General features: G+C 32.8%; 3 protein-coding genes and 1 long non-coding RNA gene across 4 annotated transcripts in view; 3 read left to right on the top strand and 1 right to left on the bottom strand.

The window, feature by feature from the left end:
* Positions 1–2,814, top strand: part of LOC134271763 (ryncolin-1-like) — a 38,777-nt gene extending 35,963 nt beyond the window's left edge. The window contains exon 8 of the mRNA XM_062753975.1: positions 2,217–2,814. The gene's annotated coding sequence lies outside the window, so the exon portion shown is untranslated. The remainder of the gene's footprint in view (positions 1–2,216) is intronic.
* LOC134271766 (toll-like receptor 6) overlaps positions 1–26,664 on the top strand; it is a 268,180-nt gene that overhangs the window by 61,340 nt on the left and 180,176 nt on the right. The gene's annotated exons all lie outside the window — the stretch shown is intronic.
* On the bottom strand, positions 12,777–14,281 carry LOC134271750 (uncharacterized). The gene is made up of 3 exons (XR_009993084.1): positions 14,234–14,281; positions 13,912–13,976; positions 12,777–13,667 (listed from the first exon to the last, which is right to left on the bottom strand). It is a non-coding gene; the product is annotated as an uncharacterized LOC134271750 (long non-coding RNA).
* Positions 23,640–24,581, top strand: LOC134271752 (uncharacterized; the record flags this gene model as incomplete). Its single annotated transcript, XM_062753964.1, has 1 exon — positions 23,640–24,581. A coding segment is annotated over one exon (942 nt), but the record flags the coding sequence as incomplete, so codon positions are not given.

Here is a 26,664-nt window from a genome sequence, read left to right as displayed (position 1 = left end):
GTAGTTCTCTTTACATGGAAATTACTCTATTCAACGAAACAGTCCTTTATATAAAATATGATTTTTTCTTCATCACCGATGAAAAGTCTGACTATAGACTGAATATTAGTGGAAAAGCAAATGGAACTTTGGGTTTGTAATATATTTCTTCATCTGAAATACAACCACATTTTAATGACAATTTCCAATGTGCATGCTTAATTTCATTTTCTTCGAACAACTTTTTTTTATTTCAAAAGTTTTGGTTTATGTAAAAAGGAAAACATATTTTGTCACCCACCACAGTACGATTCGATTGCCATAATCTCAGGCTGCAACGATTTATACTACTTGACTCTATGTAAACAAACTGAAGATCATTGTGGGTTTATTTCATAAAAGAGTTGGAATTATATAAACGAAAAAAAGTTTCAAAATGGTTTATTGTCAATTAAAAAAGGCACTTCAACTCAGAAAAAATGTCTTTTCCTGTTGTTTATAAAGTGAGGCATTTTCCCACTTATATGATTTTTTTACATTCTTAAATTTTTTAAACGTTCAAATTACCTTTTCATTTATTTTTAGGCATATGAATGTTCGTATGAAAGCATCAAAGTAATCATACATGTTATTAAGACTAACATGAGAATTACAAGAAATACATGTTTTTTACAATCAGTACTCTGAACGTTCAGATTACGGCACCATTTTATCATAAAATGTTAGATGAAGTCACAAAATGCTTCATGGTATATTGTTTTTCTGAATAAGACACTACTCTATGTTTTCGTTGAAAAATGTATTATCAACGGTATGCAAATGTGCATGGTTATTTATTGGTAGAAAAATCTACATTTTTCAAATACAACCTGGAGTAGTGTGCTTTTCAGAAAAAAACAATATTCCATATATTGACTTCACCTAACATTTCTGCTTTTAATAAACAACGATTATACAGAGAACATGGCATTATGAATAGCAATTGCTCTGTTGGCATATTTTCCATGATATGCCAGAAGAGCAATTGCTATTCATAACATGTTCACGGTATATTGTTGCTTATTCTCATATACAATTATAGAAAATGATGTACATGTAGTCATCCAGCCCTCAATGCCTTATTTATTCAAATCATTATGTATCATTATGTAATTATACATATGTAATTTGACAATTGTAAACTCTTTTAGTGTTGAATGTAGTTTGTTATTCACCAGAAAAAATATCAATATTAACCGAGGCGATTCTCGTGAATAACAAACCATATTCAACACTAAAGAGTCCATTACTGTTAAATTATGTAGTAAGGAATTGAATAAAAGACATTGAAGGCTGTATGACAACATCATTTTCATTTCCGAACTTCCGTCGTTGAAAATTGAAAAAAAAAATCCAGATTACAATTTGTAACCTCCAAGTTTTGCAAGTTTCGCTATGTGTAAATGGTTCAAATGTTTAAAAAAACATGTGATAGGTTTGTTTTACATTTTTCTACGTTTTTACATATCCAAGCTGACTTAAAATTGGATGTTATCATGGTTCCCCTGATTGGGATTGTACGGTAATTAATCATTTTGTGTTTGAAGTGTTATTTACTATTAAACCACACTGTCGTTACCCTCACTACCCTGTTTTTCCATCATGATAAATACATCAACATTGAAAACTGCTAATTAATATGATTGTTTTTTTTTTAAGTTATCTATCGAAAAATTACTTATTATAAGCACACTTTGTAAATAAAGTGACTTGTTTCACCTAGTCTTTATGGTGACAACACAGAATAAATGTATGTGTAATTTGCTTTATCAGGGATAATGATTTCTCAGACATGAATCGTGGTTTTCTTACTTTTTCCTGAGTGTATTGAAACTGAAATAATATATTAAGCTTGCGTTTGTTTTTCTTAAGCAAGCTTAAGAATCAAGAATATAAAATGATTTAACAACTAAACATTATCAATCTTCTTGTATGCATTATTAGAGCTTCTTAAGGAAAAAGAAATATTATGTATTTAATACGTTAACCATCTTACGGCTAGCCGACTAGCAATTCTGTATTCGATTGCCATCCCTTCTAAGTAATATTAAAATATCCCCATTTATTAATCGTTATGTCTCATATTGTTTTACTTTAAACAAATAATCTGTTGTATTTTCTTTTGAAATGAAACTTCTTTTGTTATGTAGTGTCGCTATCAATGTCAATATTGATAGTATTGATCATTTCACTTCCAGAAGACAGGGTAAGGAATGTTCCACCAAGAGACGTGATCAATGGGGCAAGATTTAGTACTTATGATAGGAATAACGACAAAGCCAAGACATATAGCTGTGCTGGTGACCACCAGGGAGGATGGTGGTACAATTTTTGCCATGATGTGTACCTTAATGGTCCGTATGGCTCTGCTGAGTGGCCTCAACCTTGGTTTCCACTCTTATCTGATGGATCTAACATAACCAATACAAAAATGATGATCAGGAATGAAAAAAAAGTCATAATATAAAGTTTGTCAGCAAGGATTCCCTCAATAGAACTGTCTATGCATGCCATTTATCGTCTTAATTGACGTGAATCTTCCAGAATGTTAAAAAGTAAATTTACATCTGTTTTTGAGGCATATTTCTTTTCTGTGTTATGTATTATTGTTTAAAATGTTTTGCTTACATTTCGTTGCACAAATAAGTACTGGTGAGAGGTCATAGCTACGTAAGTAAACCATTTTCTGAAAAAAAGAATAGAAAACAACTAGACTTCAATTATTATAAATTATGGGGAAACAACAGTCTGTGGCCTATCAGAGCATGTTTGATTTTTTTTATACCCTTCCCAATGGTCATGGCACTTTTTGATTGTTGGCTTCAGCATTTGTAACTGCATTTTCCCCGAAAATGCATTTAGCTAAAAATTGATTCTATCATTCTTGTTCTGTGCATTGTTCTCTCATTTATTATTTCAATTTTTTTTCATTCACCTTGATAAGTTTGGACACTGTCTTCAATAAATGTCTAGTATACTTCTCAACAATTATATGTAAAAATGGACAAGCCTAATAGATCTTCTTTGATATTGACTTCTTGTATTTACTTTCTTCAAACAATAAACATGGGTAAAAGAGAATTATACTGTAGGTAAAATATGAAATATATTAAGATACTATTGGGATTGACCATGAAGTTGGTTAATACTTAAATTTATTTGCGTCTACAAATTCATTTATTATCTATCAGCCCTAGTAATATTTTTGGAAGCTTTTATTTTTCGATGTTCTGCAAATTATAAAATCAGAGGAGTTCAAAGTAACACTGGCAAACGCTCTAGTGCGATTTTGCGAAATTACAGTGAGAAAAGATAAATTATTCACGAAAATATGGTTAGGAAGTGACTTGATCGTGGAAACATGGTAAACAAAAAAAGTTAATTTTGCATTTCAGAATTTTATCACCCTATAATATCTTTAGGAATGTACTTCAATTTCTCATAAATTCATACAAACTTAACTATTGTTCTTTATTAAATTATTTCATGCAGTCATGGATTAAATTTCGTTATGGAAAAAACACACTTGCATTGGAATTGGGATTTTTTTTATTGGCGTCAAAATGGACATGTAAAATTTGCATCAAAATATTAATTCTTTCAAAATAGGCATTTCTCTTAAATTTGCAGGAATGATCAACATCTAATATGCGAGGGTTGTCCGGTAAAATCGAAAACAAAGCGTTTATCTCGAAAAATAATGGACGCACTTAGAAGAAATTTTCAGTAAATATTTAATTGTATCATAAGTTTTTTGATAAAATGTTGACAAAAATAAAAATTTAATAATGCTTGAAGCGCACAGTGTAGGGTCCTACGGCGCATTGAAGAAAAACCAAGGTTTTATCAGGGAATACACAAGTATTGATTCGAAAAAAAAAACCAGAATTTAAATACTAGTACATAAGATTGGGGTTAAAAAGTATTCTTATTTGATTCCACAATCTATTTGTCGACTTTCTAAAAAATTCAATGCATTTGGTTAATTTTGGCAGTTTCCTGGGAAAATGGTTAACACAACACACCAAAAAATGGCGACGTTTGATGAAGTAATGGTGCACCGGAGAGCAGTTCAGTGTGATTTAATGATATAATGAACCCTTAAGATACTTAGATAATTACAGAAGAAAAAAATAAAATATAATACCAGTTCATTAGTGTACAAATGAAAAGTCTTTTTGATCGAGTCCCCGGGTAGTACAAAACATAGGACAATCTGCTATTTGTAAGAGGAAAAGACGCTGTCACTGTCGACCGTTGATATAAGATTGTCTATTAGTTGAATGATGGTGAGAATATGTCCGTAACTTAGTATTTAATCTTCAGAAGATCACATATGTGTGCCAGATTAGTTACAAAACTGTTTATGGGGACACAAATGTGTGCATCAGTGAAATTCCTAAATTTAAGTGGGACTTATCCAACTTAATTTTAGCATAGATGTAAAACGTGACGCTGTTTTAGAAACTTTGACGTTATCGTCCATGCGCCGTAAGGCGATACAATTCATCACATAAAATCTCATAATTTGTTTATTTATCCATATATCTATTTGAAATTTTTATATTAATAAAATGAGTACTAAAGAGTACTTGAGATCTTACAACCCGCTGATGTTTAATTTTCGCACTAGACAACTTAAGTTCTTGACTTCAAAATTATCATTTGGGAGCTTATAGGATAAAATAAATTCTATGTCTTTTCTGCAGATTATGTTTCAGAAAGGATGGGCTTTTTATTTTATTTATATAATATTTATTATTTTTTCTTTTTTTACATTTTTTCCTATCCTTAAAAAGACCCCTATTTGTATTTCAAATATACCTTGATATTTGGCATTTGGCATTGCAGATTGATTGATTTTTAAAAATTTACCAAAATTAAACCTTGAGCATAAGTCTATGTTTTCCCCGGGCTCTCCATGAGTATAAATATTTTTGAACCTTTGACCTTAGAGTATGACCATGCAACTTTTATATTTAAACGTTGAACAACTTTAACCTGTGCCATAATTCTAAATAGTTTGTGGTAGAAATTTTATACTTTACATATGTTTGTCTTATGACAAAGCCTTCCCCTGGGCACAATTAATGTGACCCTTTGGCCGTGAAGATTGACCCCCTTTTAGAAAACTTTGAGCTTGCCCATATGTAACCGGTTCTTGTTGAAATTAAGATTAACAAGTCGGTACGGGGTTGGATTCGTTTATTCCATGGAGATAGATGAATTAAAGATGATATAAATAAGTTGAAAATCAATGGAAATCAAAGGAAAATAAATGGAAATCAATGGAAATCAACCCTAAAATAACAATAACAACGTATAAACACATAGACAACATAAAGACAAGCACATTCACTTTACAACACAAAACGATTTCAATTTAAACACATAAAACATTCATTTAGGCCATTACTTTACATTTGTACTAAACACATTCAAAGGGCAATAACTCTTTGAAATTCAAATTTACTAAAGATTATATTTCTTTTACATTTATCAATTATCTATTTACAATACTTGAAGAATATGAATTTGAACATACCAGTGTATGGAACTGAGTGATCACTTGATGAGGATTTAGAATCAATTAATTACATGATGACAGACCTAATGAATTAACAAATAATAAAATCATAATAATTCAAACTCAGATCTCAATTCTAAAGATCTACATGAATTAGATTAAAATATAACTTGCTCATATAACTTTCAATATATCAATCTTTACTTTTATAACTTTAAAACTTTCACTCTATCACATTCATACTTGTTTAGCAAGTTTAAGTTTAAAATACTTAATTCATTCACTATCTTTTAATTGAAGTTTATGATCATTTATTCAGTTTAAGAAAAGGTTTACTTACAGTTTATGGGTGTTTAATTTACTCCAAAATTTAATATCAGGTTTTTAATATAGACACACAGATCTCTGACAACACCCTACTCAGAATGTAGCTATGAATAGATTGAAACAAAGGTTTTCCCGCCTGAATGGACAACTCAGACCAAACAATAACAACTGACCAATGGAAAGGATGAATATAGACTACACCCTTATTTATAAATAGACTCTTCTATAAAACTTACCTTAACCCATAGTCTTTGGGTTAAACCATTATTTAAATAGGGATGTTTATAATTTTAAACAAAATATTAGTAATGCGCAGCGCTATGTAAATGCATGAATGAATGAATGAATGAAATTCCTGAAATAAAATAAATATAGCATTAATTAAAATAAAATAAAACTAAGTACAACTACCACAAACTCCCCCCAGCTGAGAAATGACGTCCCTGTCATTTACTACAGCAAAGCATAAAATGTAGTTGTATAAATTAATCCTTATTAACAAAACTGATGATGCTCTTCAATAACAGTGTTCTCTCCTCTGGAACATCTGTCATAAAATACATCTGTCTGAGCATATCTAATTCTCTGTGTTTGGTGTCGCTACTGATCTGGTAAACTTTATAGTCATCAAGATGTTTTGGTGGTTTGCGCTGCCTTGCAGATCTTCTTACTGTCACTTGTTCTTCTTCTCCTGACCCTAAGCCACCACCCTCCTCTGTCTGGGGTGCAGGGATTTCCCGGGTTTCCCTCACTGGCTCTGGTCTGGCTTCTTCTCCTCTATCATCTGTTCTCTCCTCAGCTCTCTCTTCACTAATACTGTGTTGAGTATTGTCTAGAGCATGACTTCTCTTTGGTGGTACCGGTACCTGCAAAAAGTATTCATCATCTGAATCACTAAGATCTGCATTCTCTTCTACCTCTGCAACAGTTTCTTTGTGGTTTTCTGTCTTCTCTTGTGTTTGTTGTGCTTTCTTTAGTCTCGGTTTAGGCTTTGGCTTTTCTGGAATAATCTGCTGTTGGTCTGGATCAATGCATCCTATCGGCAACAGAAGATTTCGATGTAATGTTCTTGTTCTTCCAAGGCCATCTTCTCTTTGTACTCTATATACTGGAACCTCAGGGTTTGGCTGTTTGATGATTATGTATGCCTCTTCCTCCCATCTATCTGCAATCTTATGTTTACCGTCGAAGGCTACAATTTTCACCAAGACTCGATCACCTGTCTGTAAATTAGCACCTCTTACCTTCTGATCATAATACTTACCTTGTTTTTCTCTTGCTTTTTCTGCTGCTCTTAATGCTAATTCATATGCTGACTTCATCCTTGTTCTTAGATCTTCTACATATTTTGTCATGGTTTTCTTCTCTGGGTTGTTGATTCCAAAGGTAATATCTATGGGTAGCCTCGGTTCTCTTCCAAACATCAGCAAGTACGGTGATTGCCCTGTACTTTCATGTCTTGTGGTGTTGTAGGCATGTACTAGTGATGGAATATGAGCTTTCCAATTAGACTTCTGATTTGGGTTGAGTGTTCCAAGCATGTTCATAAGGGTTCTATTGTACCTCTCACACATTCCATTGCCCATGGGATGACAGGGGGTTGTTCTGGACTTCTTCATCCCTGTTATATTGCAAAGTTCTTTAATGATATTACCATCAAAATTGGCTCCTTGGTCACTATGTATTCTAGTAGGAAAGCCGTATTTTGTCATAAAGTTGGTGTAAAGGGCCTCAGCAGTTGTTTTTGCTGTCTGGTTCTTTGTAGGGATGGCCTGGGCAAATCTCGTGAAATGGTCCGTTATTATCAGGATATGATGGTAACCTCCTTTTGATGGCTCTAAGGTCAAGAAGTCCATGCATACTAATTCGAGTGGGTAGGATGTCCTAATTGGCATTAGTGGTGCACGTTGATTGGTTGGTACTTTTCTTCTTAAACATCGTGGACAGCCTTTCACCCAGTTGTCAATGTCGTTGTTCATACCATTCCAATAGAAACGATCCTTTACCAAAGAAATCAATCGGTCTCGTCCTGGGTGTCCAAAGTCATTATGCAGCATTTTCAAAATGACTGGTACTGTGTCTTTAGGAATCACCAACTGTGTCTTCTCTTTGTCATCTATCTTTGTTTTCCTATATAGAATACCATCAATCAGGTGAAGGGAATGGAAGTTCCTAATCAAGGCTAGGGAATGGTGGGATGGTGGTAGATCTTCCATTCTCGGTTTCTTCCCTGACTTTACATGATGGATCCAATTTCTGAGAACCGCATCTTCTTTCTGTGCTTGTACCCAATCAACCTGTTTAAACTGACCTGGAATTTGTGTGTTTAGCTGGTTCACAATTTCTGAATCAAAAGACAATTTTTCTACATTTGGAATATCTAATTGAATAGAATTACAAACAGCCTTGAAACAATCATCTGAAATATAACAAGATTCACTTGTCTGTCCTGTTAGTCTAGAGAGTCCGTCAGCGTCAGAGTTTTTCTTACCTGGCCGATACTGAATTTCTAGGTCAAAATTGGCAAGAGCTGCCAACCACCTATGTCCTGTCGAATCTAATTTAGCCGTTGTGAGGACATAGGTGAGTGGGTTATTGTCCGTCAGTACCCTAGTCTTACTTCCTAGCAGATAATCTTTAAATTTGTCACACACTGCCCACTTCAGTGCTAGGTATTCTAATTTATGGGCAGGGTAATTCTTCTCTGCTTTTGTCAGTCCTCGGCTGGCGTAGCTGATAACTCTTTTCTGTCCGCTCTGATCTTGATAGAGGACCGCCCCCAGTCCTTGGTGGCTTGCATCTGTGTGCAGTTCGAATGGTATACTATAGTCTGCATAACCTAATACTGGGGGTGATATCAAAGCTTCTTTCAGATGTTGAAATGCATGTTGTTCCTCTGTGCCCCATCTCCACTTCTTTGCTGCACTCTTTTTAGCTGCTTTCTTGCCTTCTGTTGGAATCGGCATTAATTGGCACAATGGTTTGGCGATCTTGCTAAAATTCTTGATAAATTTGCGGTAATATCCCACGAATCCCAGGAACTTCCTAACCTCTTCTGGTGTTGTTGGGGTAGGCCAGTTGATGACTTTACTGGTTTTGTCTGGGTCCGTCTCGATGCCTTTGTTGGAAACTATATGTCCTACGTATTTAACTCTTTGTTGGAAAAATGTGCACTTCTTTTGGGATAATTTAAGTCCAGCATCTCTCAGCTTATCAAACACTTGTTGAAGTCGTTGTAGATGTTCTTCGAAGGTCTTAGAAAAGATGATAATGTCGTCTAAAAATATAAAACAGATGCTAAGATGTAGCTCACCAAGGCAGTCTTCCATTAGGCGTTGGTATGTGGCCGGGCTGTTGGATAAGCCAAAGGGCATGCGGTTGTACTCGTAGAATCCTAATGGGCCTACGGTAAATGCAGTCCTTTCCTTCTGACTTTCCTCTATCTCGATCTGATGGTATCCTGATTTGGCATCTAAAACGGTAAAATACGAATTCCCTGATAAGCTGTCTAAGATGTCTTCAATCCGGGGTAAGGCATACGCATCTTAATTCGTCTTGTTGTTCAACTGGCGATAGTCCACGCACATTCTTAATTCTCCATTCTTCTTCCTTACTAAAACAACATTGCTGGAGAAGGGTGATTTGGATCTTCTTATCACTCCTGCTTCTAACAGCTGTTGTAGATGGTCTCTTACTTCTTTGTACATTGATGGTGGTATCCTTCTGTGTCTCTGTTTGAATGGCGTTGGATCTGTTAACTCAATTCTGTGTTTGACTGTTGTTACATGTCCGATATCTGTGTCTCCCTTTGAGAACATATCCTTGTTTCTCAGTATCATCTCTTGAGCTGCTAAGTACTCCTCTTGGCTTAAGTTATCTCTGGATATATTAAATGAGTCCTGTCCTGTGATTGTCATAGAATTGGTTGCAGTAGATTCCTCAGGCATTTCCTCCATTGTGACTGGCTGAATCTCTGCAATAAGACCTCTGGGTGGAACCTTCACTGTTCTAGTTGTAACATTACTAACTGTTACTATCACTGGTTCCTGTACTTGGTAGTTGTAATCTATAAGGTTCAGGATAATGTCTAAATCCTTCGGAATAGATGATTTGACTGTTGGTTGTATGAGAGCTATCGTCTGTTGATAAGGGATCATTCTGTCCACAAAACCTTGGATTTGTACTTCTCCATTCGGTGGAATGATGATAGGTTCTCTCTCTGCTGACTTGATCAATCCTAATCTATAATTGTTCTTTGCTAATTCCCGTTGACGCAATGATAAACATCGAAATGTCAAATACCACGGTGTATGTAGATTAGCCTTTTGTAAGAATCTATCTCCATAATTGTCCTTGGTATCTTCCATCATGACTCTCAATACATTGGTTCCTAAAAGTATGGGAACAGTCCTGTGGTAGTTTGTATCATCAACAACTAGGAATAAGCATCTGTGTTCTTTACTATCTCCTAGGCCTTTGGATGAAATCTCTAACTCCACAGATCCTTTATAAGGCAAACTACTACCATCAGCACACTGTAGTAGGAATGCTTCTCTAATATCATGTATTTCGATGTCTTTCAAATATTGTTGATAAAATGACTGACAAATAGTTGATACTGTAGATCCTGTATCCAATAAAGCATTTGTTGTCAATCCATTAATATTCACTTCAACTTCTGTTGGTTCTCCTATAATCCCTGTTGATTGACGCTGTATTTGATTTCGACCTAACGTCCGCGTCTCGATGCAGGCCGAGATGGGTTTAAACCTCTCTTGTGATCTAGAAGAACTCTACAACCATACTGCACGTGACCTACTTGTCCACATCTATAACAGACAACTTCAGCATCATCTCTACTTCCGTATGAATTATATCCTTGATTTTGTCTGTAATCTCTAAATTGTTGTTGACCTCTTCCTTGACCCCAAAAACCTCTTCCTTGACCTCGAAATCCTCTTCCTTGACCCTGAAATTTTTCATTCATAAACGGTTTCTGTGGTCTTTCTGTTTGGTACTTTTGACGAACTTCATTGATATCTTCCTTCATCTGGGACATTTTAGTATCCATCTTCTGTATCATAGCTTTCAGTTCATCCATCTGTGGGTTACTGACTATAGTCTGGATTGTTGCTTTTTTCATGTCCTTTTTTCTCAGTTTGTCTTGTTCCACTTTCCTTATTGCTCGTCTCAATTCATCAAAATTTGTTGACTCCTTGAAGATATGACCAGTAATGTCCTTCAAGTTTTCAGATAAACCATTCCAGAACATGTTACGTAGCATCTGATCTGTGTTCGTTGGAATGATTTCTTCATTCTGGATGACTTTATTAAGGAGATCCTCTAGTCGACAGCTCCACTCTGACACATCCTCTGTATCTCTCTGAGTTGCACTGTAGAATTGAGAAAGCAAATTTTCATTGTCATCTACTGTACCATAAACACTCTCAAATCGGTGCATAATCTCCTCTAATGATGCATCAGGCCCAAGTCTCATAAGAACTCTGGCTGCATTTCCCTGCAATGATCTCCTCATGCTTTCCAAAAGTATGGCTGGTTTCACATCACTTTTCCTTAAACACTCCACTTCATACCGCCATAAGTCATATGAGGTGTCACCTTTCTTATCTCCAGAGAAAACAGGGAGTTTTGGATGATAAGATGAAATAGTTGTCGCAATTTCTGGTGAACTGTTGCTTGCACCTGAAGTTATGTCCCCTTGAGATAACTTTGGTGTTGTCCAATGTGCAAAACTTGTCATCCAAGCTTTTAGTTCCTTGGCGGTCTTTGCCTTTGGTTTCACTCCTAATTCCTTGAAAGCTTTTGCTAATTCTTGAAGTTCTGTTTCCGACATTTCTTTCGTTGTTTCCTGATCCTCCTTCATAATGATGGTTAAGTTGCGAAATTATCTCTAATTTCTTAATTACTTTACTTGCACTAATATGTACTAAGTTAACTATCTATAATACACTAGTATTACACTACTATCTATTGCTAGCTAAACCTGTAAACTACTCTTAACCGTACCTAAGTTAATTGAACTACATCATAAATGTTTTAAGTAATTCCTGAAATGAAGAAGTAATGAGAAGCTGAAAAAAAATAATTAAATTCTAAATTCTCTGAAACAAAATTTTATGATTATCAGAAATTCAGATAACTACATGTAGTATATCAATAACTAATCAATTCAATGTGTTGTCTAAGTAAACCAAATTGTATCAAATAAATAAACTAAATGCCTTAAATAAGCTTGAACTTAAATAAATAGTCTAACTTATACTCTATGAATTTACTGTAAGTTCAACTAATCAATGTCTAATACTAAGAACTACTCTTAGTCTAAATCTAAATTTACTTAACTAAGTCTAATTATATCTTTCTTATGAAAAAAACATAAATAAATAAAATGTCGCGTTATACACGAAAAGAAACCGAAGCCCTGGGTTAAAGAAAAGAAACCGACACGGTGACCTATTGGTCAATGAACCTGAAAATAATGAAAATAAATTTGTATCCCCAAATAAATCAATGCATGATTTCACACTGTTTTGTCAACAAGTGAAGGGATATACTAATGCAATAGGGAATGTAATGACAACAGACAATATGCCTCAGAAGAGCTCACTTGAAAAATTCAATCTTCAAACAGTGAAATGTTTCTATACACCTGTACTGTAGTCAGTTTACAGCTAAGCTACATGTAATTCAGCAACTTACTGACATCAGCATGCCTGAACAAGACTGAAAAATCAAATTGATGATGATGAAATGAATGATATGTTATCGCTGCAAGCAAAGCGCAGTGTAAGTAAACACAAATAGCTAAATGGGATACTGAATTTGATTGACCTACATTTTACTTCTAGGCTGAAATGAAGAATTTATTTATATAATGATGTAATCAACTTCAAACCAGATGCAAGATGGTCAGACTGCTTCCAAGAAATGAATAAACAAACCAAATACAAGACAGGAACTCTTATTTATGAATACCAGCTGAAAATTCACCAACAAATTCTTTTGCTAAAACGTGGTTTTTGTTTACCGGATGTTGTTATCTGAATGTCAAGGACAAAGGAATTGGTTTAGTTTAATTTAGAAAATACCTTCCGGATATTTCCGGATGTGCTTTCAAAGCGTTATTTAGAAAACTTTTAAGTTTTAAGCACTCTCAAATGTCTTTCTCACTGACTCTGAATATATTTAAACACTGAAATGACGCAAAAATATAAATTCACAAAAGATAAACTAATCAAAATGAGATGACCTACTGTACAAAATGGAACAGCTGATACCGATCACGTGATCAAGAAAATGAGGCCAAATCTAAATATAGTGTTTACATTCACAGAACATGAGAAATAAACATTAAAACTGTCTTACCGGACCATGCATGGTAGTGAATTATCCAAATACACAAACACAACACAATTTCACACATATAATGTCACAAGCACAACACAAACACAAATATTCACAAGTATACGGGTCTTGCGCAATTCCTAGGATGAACTTCCTGTGACGTCACAAGGCGCCGAATACGAAGTGTAAAGATGGAATAGCCAAGTCAGTGCACTTCTGGAGCGCGCGGGCAGAACCACCAGGTTTAATTATCTCCAATTTCCGTTGGGCGCCATTTTTGTAACCGGTTCTTGTTGAAATTAAGATTAACAAGTCGGTACGGGGTTGGATTCGTTTATTCCATGGAGATAGATGAATTAAAGATGATATAAATAAGTTGAAAATCAATGGAAATCAAAGGAAAATAAATGGAAATCAATGGAAATCAACCCTAAAATAACAATAACAACGTATAAACACATAGACAACATAAAGACAAGCACATTCACTTTACAACACAAAACGATTTCAATTTAAACACATAAAACATTCATTTAGGCCATTACTTTACATTTGTACTAAACACATTCAAAGGGCAATAACTCTTTGAAATTCAAATTTACTAAAGATTATATTTCTTTTACATTTATCAATTATCTATTTACAATACTTGAAGAATATGAATTTGAACATACCAGTGTATGGAACTGAGTGATCACTTGATGAGGATTTAGAATCAATTAATTACATGATGACAGACCTAATGAATTAACAAATAATAAAATCATAATAATTCAAACTCAGATCTCAATTCTAAAGATCTACATGAATTAGATTAAAATATAACTTGCTCATATAACTTTCAATATATCAATCTTTCCTTTTATAACTTTAAAACTTTCACTCTATCACATTCATACTTGTTTAGCAAGTTTAAGTTTAAAATACTTAATTCATTCACTATCTTTTAATTGAAGTTTATGATCATTTATTCAGTTTAAGAAAAGGTTTACTTACAGTTTATGGGTGTTTAATTTACTCCAAAATTTAATATCAGGTTTTTAATATAGACACACAGATCTCTGACAACACCCTACTCAGAATGTAGCTATGAATAGATTGAAACAAAGGTTTTCCCGCCTGAATGGACAACTCAGACCACACAATAACAACTGACCAATGGAAAGGATGAATATAGACTACACCCTTATTTATAAATAGACTCTTCTATAAAACTTACCTTAACCCATAGTCTTTGGGTTAAACCATTATTTAAATAGGGATGTTTATAATTTTAAACAAAATATTAGTAATGCGCAGCGCTATGTAAATGCATGAATGAATGAATGAATGAAATTCCTGAAATAAAATAAATATAGCATTAATTAAAATAAAATAAAACTAAGTACAACTACCACACATACCTTTTCATTGTTTGATGGCCTCTTATATTTCACAGGCATACTGCAAATTTATTACATTTGACGTGTACGATATTTTTTGGAAATTTTACTGAATTTTTTAGCTATAAAAGCTAATATACAAGACATTTTGCGATGGACTTGAATTAGCAGATTCAGCTTTCCGCCAAAATCGCTAAATAGAATACATCGCTAAATGTAATACGTTTACAGTATTCAATGAGATCTTATTATTTTCCATAATTTCAAATGTGACCATACTGAGTTCATGTCGAGTTTAAACTAATGGCAAATCAATCCCAGCAAAAAAAATGGAGGCTGAAAAAATTACAAGTCCCAATTTTCCACTATATACTCTTAAAGGGGCATAGACACAGTTTCAGCAAAAATAATTTCTAATTTTCAATGTTTACAAATACTCAACTAAGGGTTTTCTTATAAACATTGAAAAAAATGAATTTTACTTTTCAAGATACAAGACAAATTTACAGCTCTAAGCCTTTGTTGTGTAAACAAGGCCTCTGCCATGTTTTTGTTTACACAGGGTAAATATACAAATATATGTTTGCTCAAAGCAGAATTTTCAACAGAGAAGTTAACTATAAATACGATTAGACAGTTTCTAGTGATTTACTGAATTTCGTTTTGGTGAAAATATATTTCATATATGTACATGTAAGGAAAAACGAGAGACGAGATTTGTTTACATCATGAAGTATTTTAAGTTATGTATCTAATTCGTAAATCAACAAATGATGTTCATAGGATGCCAGTGATGAAAAGATAATTTAGAAAGAAAAATTCTCGTGAACTTTGAAAACTGATAAAATGAAAAATTAAGGAATATATTATAAATACAGAGTATATAGATCAATGGTGAATTGGTTTATCAAAAATATTATTGACACTAAAATGTTTTGAAAAATTTTATCTTTGGAAAGTGAACTGGGAATATGTTGGATTCTCAGATGTATAAATAACGCAAGTGAGTTAAGGCTACGTATGCGGCTACTATGCAAAATAATTAATTAAAACCAATAATTGTGAAACATACTGCAAAGAAAATGTTAAGACTTGTTTCCTAATACATTCTTGGTACCCACGATGTGCGATGGCCAGTATTATGTCGTCATATTTTGACGTCATCAGCCTTTACATGTACTACACAAGTTTATAAGAAACATCAACAAAATTGCTTCGGCGCATGGGCATACGTTACTTTGTTTTACAGAAACAAGTTACAAAGAAAAGCAGAATATTCCAAAGATTTAACATGCATTCTCTGTAAGCACCAAAAAATCTTGGAAACCACATATCTCCGATTTTGATGAAATTTGCACCACAGGTGCACCTTGGTACAAAACCAGCAAATATGGTGTTAGAAGTTTCTCACGTGGACCCGGTTGCCATGGAGACGGATCCATTGAATTTGGCCATTTTCGGCCATTTTTGACCAAACAAAAACATGAAAATTGAGGAAATATGAATGCATTTTTATCTTTAAGTAGTGAACTCAAATATAAATCTTTGTATCATAAGAAAACATCAACTGTTAAAGAATACAGGGCATATAACCAGTTATTCCAGAATTGACCCCACTCTTAGAAAACGGTTCTGCAAAATAGCATAGTTTCTCAAAATGTGAAAAATGGAAAATTTGGCATTTTTTGAGAAATTTAAGGTTAAATAAAAAAAATTGTCTACGGAAATTTTTCAAATCATATGCGTGTCGTCAAACGTCAGTATTAGTAGTGTCCCCTCATGAAAAAATTGGAGTGGGATCTCAATGCTATTTTTAGTAACATGTATCTAAAAATAGACATATTTCAGAAAAATCCAAAAAATGAAATTTGGGCAGAGTTTAAGATGCCATTGCTAGGTAATTATGAAATATACTGTAAAAGTCAATATGCTAATGTCAGAGACTGGACACCAATAACTACTATGCATATTATTTTCAGGGATTTCCGTTTTCTATTTATAGCTTCAAATGCCTAAATATAGACATGTCTCATAAAATGATGAAAAATGTCAATTTTCCATCATTTTGAAGCTCCACTGAATCATAAATGATAAAAATATGGATCCCTCCAATATTTCATCAATAAGAACAAGGAATAGTATAATATCTCACAAATTATTGAGGACAGGCTCTCATCTCTATAAATAGTATAAATGTCTAAAAATAGACACATATGAAATTAACTGTTTAATGTTGATTTTCCACCAATTCTCAAATTAAAGATGGGAAATTTACCGACTTACTGTCGTTAAATGTAACTGATATTATGTGACTGACAAGAACAAAAGAACATTCAATGGAATGCAGCATGATAAGCAGAGGTTTCCATTTCTATTTATAGTAACACATGTTTAAAAATAGACGTAATGCGAAATATCTGGAAAATGTCGTTCTTTGAACTTTTTTCTAAAATTTTGGATGAATAATTGCTGACTATTTGTTTTTAACTGCTATTTGCATATGGTGACCAACAAGTAAAAGAAAGTCTTATATCAAATACAAAATGAGAAGCAGTGGTTTCCATTTCTATTTATAGTAACACATGTTTAAAAATAGACGAACTGCAAAATATCAGAAAAATGTCGTTTTTTGTACTTTTTTCTCACATTTTGGATGAACAATTGCAGACTATATGTTTTAACTGCTATTGGAATATGGTGACCAACAAGTAAAATAAAGCATATACGAAATACAGAATGAGAAGCAGAGGTTTCCATTTCTATTTATAGTAACACATGTTTAAAAATTGACGGATGCAAAATATCGGGAAAATGTCATTTTTTGTACTCTTTTTTTACATTTTGGATGAATAATTGCTGACTATCTGTTTTAAACTGCTATTGGCATATAGTGACCAACAAGTAAAAGAAAGCATTATATCAAAAACAGAATGAGAAGCAGAGGTTTCCATTTCTATTTATAGTAACATGTGTTTAAAAATAGACGTACTGTAAATTATCGGAAAAATGTCATTTTTGAATTTTTTTGTAAAAAAGCTGATTCCTCTATACCCCCAAACTTCGTTTTTTTTTTTTGGGGGGGGGAGTAATAATAAAGTTGAATATTCCAGGGATCCAGATTCCCTTTCATCCATGCATGCCTTACCAGAATTTGTTCAAAAGTAATCCGAAATTTGCCCAAATGTTTTGAGTTGGCTTACTTTCGATTTTTCTCTCTCTCTATACATGCGTATTTCTCTAGACTTTAACGAAAGCATTTAAAAATATTTGTTGTTTTGGTTTTTATAAAATTATTTTACGTATAAACATACATGTAGTTGTTGGAACCGGGGGGGGGGGGGTGGTGTTCAAAGATAGACATCAAATAGGTAATAAACATTTGGGGGTAGATTTAGCCCCCCCCCTTTTAAGCAAGCATGTTGCAGTGTAGTCGAATAAGGGTAAGTGGTAGTCTTTGAAAGAAAAAAAAAGGTACTGAAAGAAGTTCGATCCCCCTCCCATGAAATAGGATTTCATGTTTTGACCCCCCTCTTCACTTTTAATTTGCTTCCAACACGAATTTTGTTATGACCCAAGAGTTTTATCGCCTTTTTAAAGACTTGATTTTCATGGCAATAAGCTGTCATACATTGGTATCAGTGTTTGAAAAAGATTTCTTGTTACGTTTTAAAATACTACTACTACTAAAAATTAACTTGTCTTTAAGAGAGGATGGGCAGTAACTTTAGTTACAGAAATGGCTTTGCTATTAATAGGCGTTTAAACAAACTAATATTGGTCAGAAATATAAATTATTAGCTTAGTGAAAAATCGAACAGAGAAAAGGTATTATTCCTTCATTCAAGGATACTTTGTGGCAAGTTAAATTGAAATTAACCCAGTGGTTCTTGATAAGAAAATGAAAATATAAAAAGTTTACAATGAGAACGACAACGACTGACAAGGCACAAATGATCATAAAAGCTCACTTGAGCCTTTATTTTAAAACATGTGTTACTATAAATAGAAATGGAAACCCACCTTATTATGCATTTCGGTTACTGCTCTCTTGTACGTGTCGGTTACATTATGTCAGTTACAGCTAATGAAAGTTTGACTGCAATTTCCTATCCCTAATTTGAGAAAATAGAATGATTCTATATTTTCTTGATTAATTGCTGAATGTCTATTTATAACTATACGTTAGTATAGGTAGAAATGGAAAAATACCTTTACACATTATTCTTATACATTTTTGCTAAAGCTTTTTCATGCTCGTTAGTCACCTTCTGTCAATAACAAATATCAGCCGTTTGTCTGCACGTTATCCATTCCTGATGTTAAGAAAAATGCAAAAGTCTATATTTTCTCAAGAATTTGCAGTATGTCTATTTTCAAACATGTGTTACTATAAGTAGAAATGGAAACCTCTGCTTCTCTTTCTGTATTTCGTATATGCTTATTTTTACTTGTTGGTCACCATATTCCAATAGCAGTTAGAAATATATAGTCTGCAATTGTTCATCCAAAATGTGAGAAAAGAGTACAAAAAACGACATTTTTCCGATATTTTGCAGTTCGTCTATTTTTAAACATGTGTTACTATAAATAGAAATGGAAACCACTGCTTATCATGCTGCATTCCATTGAATGTTCTTTTGTTCTTGTCAGTCACATAATATCAGTTACATTTAATGACAGTAAGTCGGTAAATTTCCCATCTTTAATTTGAGAATTGGTGGAAAATCAACATTAAACAGTTAATTTCATACGTGTCTATTTTTAGACATTTGTACTATCTATAGAGATAAACTTAAAAGTATAAAACAGATCACCAACACTTCGTGAGAATGCAGCAGTAAATTTATTTTGTTGACCGGTTTCGACCTGTGACGGTCGTCATCAGAACAATCAAGCATGTACATTTATCTACTGAAGTAAAAAATGCGGATGACATTGCTATATGCATTAAAAATGCGGATAGCGTTGCTATATACAAAATAAAATGCGGAGTGTTTTGCACATATGCGGACTTGCTTAACAATGGTACTTTATATAAGATATAATCAATTTACGTTTCCTCTAAAGTTTTTCTGACTTAAGATTTAGTAAGTAAATAACATTATTATTTTATGATTAATAAAATCGTCCGTCCATCAATTCTGTGGATTATTATTCTTCTGTTGCATCATCAAGCTGTTTCGGTAGACTGTGACGTCACAATGGAAAAAAAATACGGATGGTTTGTACATGTATACAGAGTGCGTAAAATTATACAAATGGACATTAGATTACATTTCCTATAAATGTTGGGATAACATAAAATGTAATTTGGTTTCATAAATTGCTACTTCTGAATAGTTCTATTTTATGGAGGATAAAAATTGTTCGTAAAATTACATTAAAATAATTAACATGTTTTAATATCAACAAAGCTAATTTCTTTACAATGTGCAAGAGTTCATTGTAGTTTTATGACGAAATTCGTTCAGACGAAATGTGAAGGTATGTAGATCCTTGCTCCAATTCGTCCATTACATAAAGGGGGGGGGGGTGTAGTTAACAATTACTTGGATTTTTTATTGTCCTTGAATGCTTTTGTTGATTCCTTATCGGCTTCCTTCTTCATAAAGTTTGGGATTGCAGTTAGTAGATCGTTTATATGTTCCATTTCGTTAGTGTTTTCTTTGTTTTTAAGCTGGGATTTTAAATCAAGTATCTGTGTATTAATCGTATTAATTCTAGTATTCCAATATTCATAAAGTAAGCGGATGAGGCTGCGGCTAAAATTAAGGTGTGCTTCCTCCCAGTTTAGGAGAAATAAAGCATTACTGTCTGGAATTTGTGGAATAATTTGGCTCTTAGTGTTTTTGGTATTAGGTCCTGTTGTTGGCATTTATTCAGGTATGCGGCATGGCTTTTAGTTCTTTGGAGTTTAATATGAAGTTTTCGGAGTGTCCTAAAAATGGCAACATTTTCTTCTGATATTTTCAGTTTCTCGGAAGATTCCACTGGATCGGATGTTGAGGTTTCTTTCCCTGCTGTTTCTTGTTGAGATTTGTTAGTTGTTTCTGAATATTCTATATCCGTATCAGATTGTGAAGAATTGCGGAATCTTTTTTTTGGGTTACTGATGTCTACCTTGAGCGATTCCTTCACTTTCTGGTTAACTGATTCTTTTAACTTTGGAATTGAGTTGGTGGCCATAATGTATAGCGCAGTTCGGAATATTTAGAGAGATGAGAGCTGTCCTCAATAATTTGTGAGATATTATACTATTCCTTGTTCTTATTGATGAAATATTGGAGAGATCCATATTTTTATCATTTATGATTCAGTGGAGCTTCAAAATGATGGAAAATTGACATTTTTCATCATTTTATGAGACATGTCTATATTTAGGCATTTGAAGCTATAAATAGAAAACGGAAATCCCTGAAAATAATATGCATAGTGGTTATTGGTGTCCAGTCTCTGACATTAGCATATTGACTTTTACAGTATATTTCATAATTACCTAGCAATGGCATCTTAAACTCTGCCCAAATTTCATTTTTTGGATTTTTCTGATATATGTCTATTTTTAGATACATGTTACTAAAAATAGCATTGAGATCCCACTCCAATTTTTTCATGAGGGGACAGTACTAATACTGACGTTTGACGACACGCATATGATTTGAAAAATTTCCGTAGACAATTTTTTTTATTTAACCTTAAATTTCTCAAAAAATGCCAAATTTTCCATTTTTCACATTTTGAGAAACTATGCTATTTTGCAGAACCGTTTTCTAAGAGTGGGGTCAATTCTGGAATAACTGGTTATATGCCCTGTATTCTTTAACAGTTGATGTTTTCTTATGATACAAAGATTTATATTTGAGTTCACTACATAAAGATAAAAATGCATTCATATTTCCTCAATTTTCATGTTTTTGTTTGGTCAAAAATGGCCGAAAATGGCCAAATTCAATGGATCCGTCTCCATGGCAACCGGGTGCACGTGGGAAACTTCTAACATCATATTTGCTGGTTTTGTACCAAGGTGCACCTGTGGTGCAAATTTCATCAAAATCGGAGATATATCGTTTCCAAGCCCTATAGTAAATTTTTTCTTGTGCTTACAGAGAATGCATGTTAAGATATTGCTGCACAAATGTCGACACTGCAATTGTTTAGTTACAATTCGTACAGTTCTAAGTTGAAACAGGGTAAAAATGTACAGTCCAGTGTTAGTTTAGTAAAATTTTTATCGACTGAAGAAGAGCATGGGATTTGTGCAACAATTTTATTAATTTTAAGAATATTCTCCTTAATATTATACTTTATTTTTTATAAATTAAATAGGATATGCCCTTGTGCCGACGTTGTTTTGTTGATGTGTTTTATTACCTTGAATAGGAAAGAACTATGACGTCATAATATGACGTCATAATGTGCACTTGCATTGATATACTGTGGGTACTAATTATGTATAAGAAAATCAAGTTGAACTTTCTCTTTTCATAAAATACACAATTTATGCATTTTTATTAGCTCATTTGCATAGAAAAACCCATATTTAGCCTTAACTCACTTGCGAAAACCTAAAGCTAGTTATTCGAAATTTTGCTTTTAAACGGAGAGTCATTATAATCATGGAGACTCTGCAATCTTACTTGAGATACTAGTATCAAATTTCTACCCGGAAAATTTACTTAGTAATATATTCATATTTGTTTGCACTGAAAACTAGAAAATTTTGAAAGCTGTGCGAATTTGACAAATAAGTAACACAATACTACGGACCATGAACCTTCAAGATACAAGAAGAGGCATTGATTTTAACGTCATTTCAATACAATATTTAATCAGAAATTCAAGTGCAAATATTCAGTAAGGTACCTCAGTCTGAAAGCGGGTTGCGAAGGAATATACTCTAAAGACAGGTCTGCTTTTAACCTGATATTTCTCACCTGAGCATTTTTTCTGATTACTGCTATGCGCAAGTAACAACTGACTACCGACTACCTTGTGGAGGTATTTGTTGATTTTTTTTTATGTAAACAGGACCATTGACTAAGGATACAGGTATAAAGTGGCAATCTCTTGTCAAATATGTTTGTTCAATGTTTGAAATAAAATTACTTTCGCATTGATGCTTATATATTTTTGTGAAAATTTGACCACAGAAAAAAAAATATTTTCTTTTGAGATATTTGGAGTTGTTCATTTTTCTCTAGCAGTAAACGCATGTACTCGATTTATAGTGTGAATAATTATGACCTATATGCACTATCTCAAAAAGAGAACATTTTTTCGTCCTTCTTCATTTACTGATAAGGATTTAATGAGTAATGAGTGGAGTTTTTAGATAAAAAGTTTGATTTGTTCAGGGTTAGCGCATTGATATTTTTTTAAAGACAGCTTATCGGAAGTGTGGATTTCAAAATTGTGATGGAGAGAAATAGACACTTATTGAGGTATTTTGTATGTAAGTAGACTTCTATTTATATTTTTTCTTTTCTTAAATAATCTTTTTAGTCACTAATTTTATCTATTTACTCTGAACATTTGTACATTAAAAGTTTTATTATTGTTATATCAATGGGTCTTTTCTACACATATAGATCAATTGTACTCAGCTTAATTTGAGTTGTCTTATATATAGACAAATTAAAACTGTGTTCGATCTTTGAGTTTATATTTATCGCTGAATTTTAACAAAATGTACCATTTGTAATTGTGAAAGTTTTGGTGATAAATTTCATTTTGAAATTTTGAATTGAAAGATTATTATTTCCATTTCTATTTTTTTTTTCTCTGTGTCAACTCTTTGAAGCTACAGTTTAGCTGAGTTGATATCTTGACAATTCTACCGGAGTGTAAAGGCAGGTTGATAAGTCAGGAGCTAATGAGGCCTAATATGCCTAATATGCATGCAAATCTCGTGCGCATCTGTTTCTGTGTCTAATGCCAAGGATGCCAAATATGCATTAAATCTCGTGCGGCTGCCATTGTGATTGACATTAGTGGGCGAGGACTATTAAAACTGACATTTACATGGCCGCAATGTCACCTTGGATTTGTCCTTCAATAGATTTTCTACTCTAACCAATGCTATAGCTACATTTGAAAATTTGACAGATGTGTCGGTTGTGACATCCATGATTCTCAATCACAATTACATTACAAAGATAGAAAACGAAACCTTTTATGAATTTACAAACTTGTGTAGTTTGGACATTTCATATTGTCACCTTACGAACAATTGCATAGAAGCAGGTGCCTTCTCTCGATTGCCAATCAAGTGCCTAAACATTGATCATAATGATTTTAAAAATGAACACATGTACCCGGATGTTGCACTTTCTGCACTTCAGTCTTTGCGTAGCCTGGATATAGACATTTTTGAAAGTTTTAAATTTACGACACCATTTGAAAACCTAACAAATTTGTCTGAAATAAAGTTTAATATTCAAAGTGATTTCACTTTATCAAATACGTCATTTTTAGGACTCAAAAGCTCTAAAATCCGACAACTTAATCTAAATTTTGCAAATTATGTGTATTGTGATGTTACCGAGGATCTGTTTTGCTCCTTTCCCTTTCTTACAGATGTCTTCATTAATTTCGGCGGAAAATGTGACGTGACTTCAGCATTACGCTCTCTAAAATGTCTTCAACATCGAAATATAAATAACATTACACTTTATAAAAACAAGAAGAAAATTGAAACAAGTGTGATAATTCTAAATGATACTTTACTTGAGTACGTTGTCAATATCTGCATTCGAAAATTGTTTTTGATTGAAAACAGCATTGCATCTATAACAAAGAATATTCATAACACAACATTATGGAACTGTTTAGAGGAATTGGATTTAAGCAAAAACGATTTGCATGTTATGGATTTTTCAGTAGTTGAAACCCGGTTCTCTGCACCTAAATTGAAATATCTGAATTTGTTGATGTTCACGCCGATTTATTCCAGTCGTCTTTAGGTATTCAAAATTTATCTCTCAACGATGTCGACTTCAAGTTTTCTACTCTAAATTCTGAAAATATATTCAGGAATATGAAAAATCTCTCTAACCTATATTTTTCAGAAAACAATTTGAATTTACTACCAACAACTTTTTTCATAAACCAGAAAGAATCTTTGAAGGAAATAAATCTTGATCAGAACCGATTTAATATTCCGGACTCATTAATGTATTTGCAAAATTTGAAGAGATATCTTTACGAAACAATTTGATATCTGAGTTTTATAAAAACGATCAAAAGATTTTTGAAACTCTAAACAATGTATCACTCTATTTGGAAGGGAATCCAATTTCTTGTATTTGTTCAAGTTTGAAATCTCTACTCTGGATGAAAAATAACAAGCATCTCTTTGCTGACTTGGGTAGAATCTCATGTGCAGGAAGTAGAAATTTAATTACTCACATACTTAATAATAATGAAATTTGGAGAAAATTTCAAATAGAATGTCAAACAGAAACCTGGCTCATCGCCTCTGTGGTATTTATCGTGTTGACTTTAACTATACTTCTTATATCCTTTATTGTGCGGAAATACCGGGTACATGTGGAATACGTCATATTGAGACTAAAAAATAGATGCAACGTTTTTGTGTCGTATGGTGAAGAAGACTATGCCTGGATTATTCGTTATCTTCATCCAAAATTGGAAAGCTTAAATTAAATGTATAAATGAAAGTAGAAAAGTGTTGTTTGTGATCACTGAATGTTTTCTGGAGAGTGGTTGGGCCTCATACGCCGTCCAAATGGCAGTTACTCACGCCTTCCATAACCAGCGTCAGAGTTCCATTGTTGTCATCATCAAAGACGATATACCATTAGAGAGACTCCCGAACGATATCAAAAATATATGGTGGTGTATCGAATATTTAAGGTGGTCAACAGAAGATGAAAATAATCATTCAATAATGTTTAAGTTATCAAGTTTACTAAAACCTATTCCTGCTAAAATACCAATAGGAGATTGAAATTATGATGTCTTAGAAATATTAATTAAAAGATGTACGTAAATACTATGGTATATAACAATTTCATATACTAGTATACATATGTATGGATATATGTTTAAAGAGATGGTTAACAAAATGAAATTGATAGAAATGAACGGTGTCATACAAAATATACATGTATCATATGCACAAGTATATTTGAGGTGTTGAATTGAGAGAAGTAAAGCTTTTCGTTTATATTCTGTTTTTTATTTTCTGTTACTTTTTCTCCCATGACTTTGTAAAAATGTTGGACTCCTGACCTATAGAAAACAGATTTTGCTTAGTAGTAAATTTTTGTATATGACTTATGGTATGATGGCAGCGATATTTGCATTATATTACTTAATGTCACTTTAAATCTTTAAAGAGTTTGAATCTGACTCTTACTTAAATTTAATTCCTAAAGTATTTTGTAAACATTTGCAAAATAAATATGAAGTTTACATATGCTTAAAATCTAATGTTTTCGATTTCAAATTTCTGATTTTTCTTCAGGGCTATCAATATATGGCTATATGTTGTACATGTATAAATATTTTTATTTAGAAAAGAATTAAAGATATGTAAAGGTATAGTAAATCTTATAAGCATAAGGCAATCATATATTAAAAAAATATTGAAAAAGAAATAAAGTTTAGGTTTATGTTTATACATCTGTAATAATTATTATTTGAATTGAAATGAACTTGAGAGAACTTTTGCGCGGAAATAAGAAAAAAAATCTTATCGTTTATTATTACCCCTGTATATAAAGTGAATTATTCCAGTTAATGATTAATGAATAAAGATTCTGAACTTTAAATTTATTTTATCGTTCTTTTTCAAAAAAGTGTAAGTCAAAAAGTAATTATAACGATGTGAATTAAAGATAAATATTCGTAAACCACAGTTTCATTTATGATTTTGCATAGAAGTTTTATTTAGTTGCGGTTATATATTACATGCTGTAGTGGAATGTCCCAGTTTGTTTTTCAAATGAACCAATGAAAGAAGTTTTATGACAGTAGCAAAGTTAGGGAAAGCTCATTGATATTAATATAATTATGTTCAGG

Source organism: Saccostrea cucullata, unplaced genomic scaffold (genome assembly GCF_032062105.1).
Source record: "Saccostrea cucullata isolate Sc308-1 unplaced genomic scaffold, CSIRO_AGI_Scuc_v1 ctg3360, whole genome shotgun sequence".
Taxonomy (NCBI): domain Eukaryota; kingdom Metazoa; phylum Mollusca; class Bivalvia; order Ostreida; family Ostreidae; genus Saccostrea; species Saccostrea cuccullata.
The sequence above is the reverse complement of the archived record's forward strand: the minus strand, read 5'-3'. Positions and strand labels throughout refer to the sequence as shown.